This window comes from Notothenia coriiceps, unplaced genomic scaffold (genome assembly GCF_000735185.1).
Source record: "Notothenia coriiceps isolate Sejong01 unplaced genomic scaffold, NC01 NC01_scaffold00021216, whole genome shotgun sequence".
Lineage (NCBI taxonomy): Eukaryota > Metazoa > Chordata > Actinopteri > Perciformes > Nototheniidae > Notothenia > Notothenia coriiceps.
In genome coordinates this window covers 9,076-14,896 of record NW_011353917.1, presented here as the reverse complement: position 1 = coordinate 14,896, position 5,821 = coordinate 9,076, and the positions used below count along the sequence as shown (strand labels likewise).

At 42.3% G+C, this 5,821-nt stretch overlaps 1 protein-coding gene across 1 annotated transcript in view; it reads left to right on the top strand.

The window, feature by feature from the left end:
- Window positions 1-261: 261 nt before the first annotated feature.
- LOC104953168 (thrombospondin-4-B-like) overlaps window positions 262-5,821 on the top strand; it is a gene marked incomplete at its 5' end in the record, with an annotated part of 13,758 nt that continues 8,198 nt past the window's right edge. The window contains 5 exons of the mRNA XM_010780091.1: window positions 262-413; window positions 2,473-2,610; window positions 3,405-3,482; window positions 3,577-3,729; window positions 4,598-4,869. Coding sequence (XP_010778393.1) covers window positions 262-413; window positions 2,473-2,610; window positions 3,405-3,482; window positions 3,577-3,729; window positions 4,598-4,869 — 793 coding nt within the window. The remainder of the gene's footprint in view (window positions 414-2,472; window positions 2,611-3,404; window positions 3,483-3,576; window positions 3,730-4,597; window positions 4,870-5,821) is intronic.

Sequence of the window (5,821 nt, the reverse complement as noted above, 5' to 3'; positions counted from 1 at the left end):
ATTCAATGTTTACTTCAGATTAGCTCCACGTCAGAAATGATCATGCTTGTCATATGTCTCTCTCCATAGAGGCTGAATCATCATGTTAATCACATAGCTATCATATGCCTCTAACAGTCCTGATGCTCTTCTAGGTAATCACACATCCTGTCATGTTCACAGCTACAGTTGGGATACCTTTGTTATCATGGTACTCTCAGATTGGAAGAGTACATTCAGTATTTTCACAACAAAATTTGTTTTTTTGTCTTTCCTTCAAAGGGCTGGGGGGGACTGAGGTGGTGAAACCCAGGTGTGGTCCAGGTGTGTGTTTCCGTGATGTACGGTGCATAGAGACGGCCGACGGCGTGGAGTGCGGGCCGTGTCCGGACGGATACACCGGGGACGGATTCAACTGTGATGATGTGGACGAGGTAAGGCTCAGTGTGTGTGTGTGTGTGTGTCATATTGTGCTAAATCTGGCAGCACCAACACCCGGTCTGCCACATGTGGAAGCCCCTCTTTAGTTTCTCACCTGCTGAGCCCAGAGTAAAATGCTTGTGTGTGCCCAGACTAGAGGGGGACAGCAAACACCAGTGTGATTTTGGTGGGAGTACGACCACCCTTGACAAAGTGACAGTGGGGGTGCCAAACCAGACAGCTGCACCACCACCTGGTCTGCTGAACAAGGGCTGTGGAGAAACCGTGCAGATCTTGACACGAGGATTAACCTTGTCTAAAAAAAAGAAGAACATTGTGTGAGAGAGGCACAGATACAATAACAATACTACATTTCATTTGAGGGCACCTTTCACAACATTCAATGTCACCTTACAATACACAAAGGAATACAATACGAGTGGCATTACAATACAAAAATGTGTTGCGTAGAAAACCACAGAGGAAAATTGCATTCTAAGGAGCCATTCAAGTGAACTAATTATTCATTAGACTTGATTTGAAATAACACAGTGTCTGACTATATCATATGTGATATCATTACTTTTACTATTTGTTAGGTATTTTGTATTCGTGGTTATCAAGTATCAGACACTTTAACAATAGAGAATGTTTTATAAAATAGTATTATACTGACAACACACATCTTATCCTTTCACCATGTAGTCTGTAGGAATGAAACATAAAAACACTGAAGTGTATTCCAATACGAAAAATGTTACAGAGTAAATAATCAAATGATAAGTTGTCCACCGCAACTATGGCAACACTGGGGGGTCTAAACTAATCATTTTAAAACGTGGGGGGGGCTTGTCCCACCCTCATATAATGGCTATTTTTAGGTTAAGATTTGTAAAGTTGTCTGACAATGAATCTTATGAACTGTTAATCCTAGCGCATAGCAAGAAACCGTATATTCAAATTCTTATTTTGGATTCAAACGACATCGTAAAAGGCACTCAAGAGAGCGCAGATCTCCAACAAGGCCATGCACTATCCAACATTAATATTAAAAACACATTTTTGTATCTACCCTGTGATTCAGATCTGCTTCAAAATGTAATGGGTCATTCCTTGGCCCATTCTACACCTTTCCCTCAAGTTTCATTCCAACCAGGCCCAAAGTCTTTCTGTAATCCTGCTGACAAACAAACAAACCAACAAACCGATACCAGAACATAACCTTCTTTGTGGAGAATAATACCAGCTTGTTATTCTCACCCTTACCTCTGCTGTTAGCTTAAAGGTCAGGAGCAGTGGGGGTCCAACACCCTCTTTCCATTGTCCAATCCCCCAATGTGATGACTAAAAGAAGATAATTAGCTGTGTAATAGGAGGGTTGGTAAAGTGCAAATATCTTTCTAATGACATGACGTCACTGTCGGTCTGAGGCTGTCTGCAAAATGTGTTTCTATTTCCACACAGGAGCTGCCATTGTAGACAAACTAAACCAGCCGTGATTATTTTGGACCTTTTTTTATATTAAAGTATTTTGCCTCTAAAACAAGCGTTGGCAGCAGAGAGGTGAACAAGAAACGAGGTGAGACAACGGGAATAAAACTTCACAGGAGCTGCAGAAATGACAGCAATGGGAAAAAGTTAAAGTTTGGAAATTACGTCAAAGTCTGTTAATTAGGAGGTACAGGAATGTGTGTGTGTGTGTGTGTGTGTGTGTGTGTGTGTGTGTGTGTGTGTCTGCCTGCCTGTGTGCGTGCGTGCGTGCGTGTCTGCCTGCCTGTGTGTGTGTGTGTCTGTCTCGGTGTCTGTCTCGGTGTGTGTGTGTGTGTGTGTGTGTGTGTGTGTGTGTGTGTGTGTGTGTGTGTGTGTGTGTGTGTGTGTGTGTGTGTGTTCTCCTCTTTGCTCTCATCCCTCTTCATAAGGCCTGACCCCTTTAGCATTATGTTTTTTGCATGAGTCAAAGTGTCATCAGACTTAAAAGCTTTTTCGGTAAGCAGCCTTGAGAGACACACGCATTTTGCAGATTTTTTTTTTGTAACAGTCCTCGTGTCCTCTTTCCTTCCTTCCTTCCTGCAGTGCCAGTTTAACCCCTGCTTCCCTGGAGTGAAGTGTGTGAACACCGCCCCGGGGTTCAGATGTGACGCGTGTCCTCTGGGATACTCCGGCCTGGCGACAGAGGGTGTGGGCATCATATATGCACAGACCAACAAACAGGTAAAACACTGGATCACATATGGAGGATCCAATGGCTCCTTACGGACTTTCAAACCCCTACTTTTCGTGCTGTAACTCAGAACACACCCAGCTTCAAAATCTGACTTTATTTGGATCTTAGCTACACACCGGAAAGGTTTAGAGCAGGGGAGGGCGACATACAGAAAAATATACGAAGGGCTGGCCCACTCACTAGAGGTATATCGCCTCGTAAGTTCAGTTATAAGTTAGAAATATCCATCAAACGTAGGCACGTGATGCTTGTGAGTGTTGGCAGCTCAGCCCTTAAACCAGAAGCCTCAGATTGATTACAATAAGGAGAAATAGGAAGGGTTTATTTCAAGCTTCTTATGGAAATAAGTCATTGGGCTTTTTTCTTATCAACTAAGATATGTTAGAAAATGTTTCCAACTTGAATTGACTGAATTTATTTGAAACGTGGTCTCATTAACACATGAATACTACTGTGTTATATATGTTTACATTTATATTTAAGAAGTACAATATTGGTAGTAGCTGTAGCTATAAAGACAGTGTATGTAAAATGCTATAAAATATTTGGCAAAAAGTGTGGGATCCTTCTGGTGATCTAAACTGATATAAAGGAGAACCTAAACACTAATTCTATCATCAGATAGTAAACGAGAGTGGATTATGCACAACATTTTTGAACAAAAGAACATTACTGTAGCCAATATAATCACTTTCCACCGCTGTTTGTTGTATTATATGTGGTGTAACTGCCAAATCTGAACATAAACGGAAAAACACACATCTTATTTTTTCTAATTTAGGTCTGTGACGACATTGACGAATGCAAAGCAACGAACAACGGAGGCTGCGCCGCAAACTCAGTCTGTCAAAACTCTGTGGTAGGAAAACCATCCCCAACACTTCCCTTAAACAGAAGATGATCTCAATGATGTGGCGATGAAAAGACACCTGCTGTCCTTGTCTCCTGCTCAGGGCTCGTATAGCTGCGGCAGCTGCAAGACGGGTTTCTCCGGAGACCAGGTGAAGGGCTGCAAGCCGGAGGTCAGCTGTGGGAACAGCCTCACAAACCCCTGTGATCTGAACGCTCTGTGCACCATGGAGAGGGACGGCACGGCCACCTGTGAGGTGGGTTCCCGCTCTTTAAACTCATATACAGAGAGGGCAAAAGTACACACATCTTTTACTCGAGTAGAAGTACAGATACTCGTGTTTAAAAATACTCTGGTGAAAGTAGAAGTACTGACTAAACTTCTTTACTTTGACTTTACTCAAGTCAAAGTAAAGAGGCTTTGAAATGTACTTCAGTAAAAAGTACCCATAACTAGCAGCTGTTTTAAAGAGTACCTGACCTCCCTTTATATTAATAGAACAATAATGTCATTGTTAGCTAATGAATGTTTCCATGCTGAACAACGGCAACATGACAACGTTTTCATTGGTCCCTCTTCTTTAAAGAAGACCAAGAAATGATGGATACACGGATCGTGTTCAAATCAATAGGCACGCAATGACTCTAAATAATAATGATCACGCCACCAAACACACATTCAGACTAAAGGAACCAGCCTGTTTGGAAAATGTAAGAAGTAGAAAGAACAGTTATTTGTGTTCAACATGTAAGAAGTAGAAAGTACAGGTATTTGTGTTCAACATGTAAGAAGTAGAAAGTACAGGTATTTGGGTTCAAAATGTAAGAAGTAGAAAGTACAGGTATTTGAGTTCAACATGTAAGAAGTAGAAAGTACAGGTATTTGAGTTCAACATGTAAGAAGTAGAAAGTACAGGTATTTGTGTTCAACATGTAAGAAGTAGAAAGTACAGGTATTTGGGTTCAAAATGTAAGAAGTAGAAAGTAATGCTTGATACAACTACATCATTCTCTTACCGCTCTTCGTCCTCTGTGTACAACTACAATCTCATCTGTACCTCTTCTCCCGCTGTGTACGACCTACAATCTTTCTCTGTACCCTCTTCTCCCCTCGTGTACAACTAGATCTCCTTGTACGCTCTTCTCGCTGTGTACAACCTACACTTCTCTTACCTCTTCTCCCCCCCCCCCCCCCCGCGCTCGTGGCCTCAGCTACAACTACATGTTCTCTGTACCTCTTCCGCCTCTGTGTACGAACTACATGTTCTCTGTTACCTCTTCTCCCGCTGTGGTACAACTGACATCGTTCTCTGGTTACTCGTCCTACGCGCTGTGCAGCTCAACGTCACATCTCCTTGTACTTCTTTCACCTGTGCTACAACTACATCTTTCCTCTGGTACGTTCTTGTCCTGTGTACGAACTACCATCTTGTCTGTACCTTCTTCCTCCCGCGTGTGTACAACGCTACATCTCTCCACTTCTTCCACCCAAAACATACTAATCCAGCTAGAAATTTTGAATGGACGAAGCAAACCGCATGGCGAGTGGCAGCGCAGACAGCTAGTGTCCACAAGAGGTACAGGAAGAGGGGACCAGCCAGCGAGGAGGACTGGGCTCAATCCCTGCTTGTGCGCTCAATAGGACACTTCGCCTACACCCCTACCCTTTTATTCCAATTTTGTTCTCTATTGTTGACGTCTTTTAGAAATACGGTAATGTGTATTGGATTTCTGTTATCGTGTAGTGAACAAAATATTTGTAGAAGCCGACACAAAACCGGTGAACCCGGGAAAAACGTCCGACCTAGAGAATGTAAAACTCAAAACGATAGGCGCAATAGGCTACGCTATGAGACCACAGGAAGGTGTGTCGCATAGGGGTAATGGTCGGGTCGGTTAAGGTGTGACTCGTTTCCTTGTATCTTTGAGAAAGTAGTGTCACGTTATGTTTCAGTACAAAGTACGTAGGGTCGTCGAGGTAAACGTTGTAGTTGTTCCTCTCTAAAATTCTACGGATCTATCTATCTGTAAAAAGACTGTTGAAAAATGAAACTGAAGAATGTACAACTTCGGGGGGGGGGGTTTTTTTTTATGGACTGAAAGATAAGAATGTACAACTTGGGTTTTATGTGACATGAAGATGAAGAATGTACAACTTGGGTTTATGGACATGAAAGATGAAGAATGTACAACTTGGGTTTATGGACATGAAAGATGAAGAATGTAAACTTGGGTTTCATGGACATGAAAGATGAAGAATGCTACAAATTTGGGTTACGGACATGAAAGATGAAGAATGTACAACTTTTGTGTTTATGGACATGAAAGAGAAGAATGGTACAACTTGAG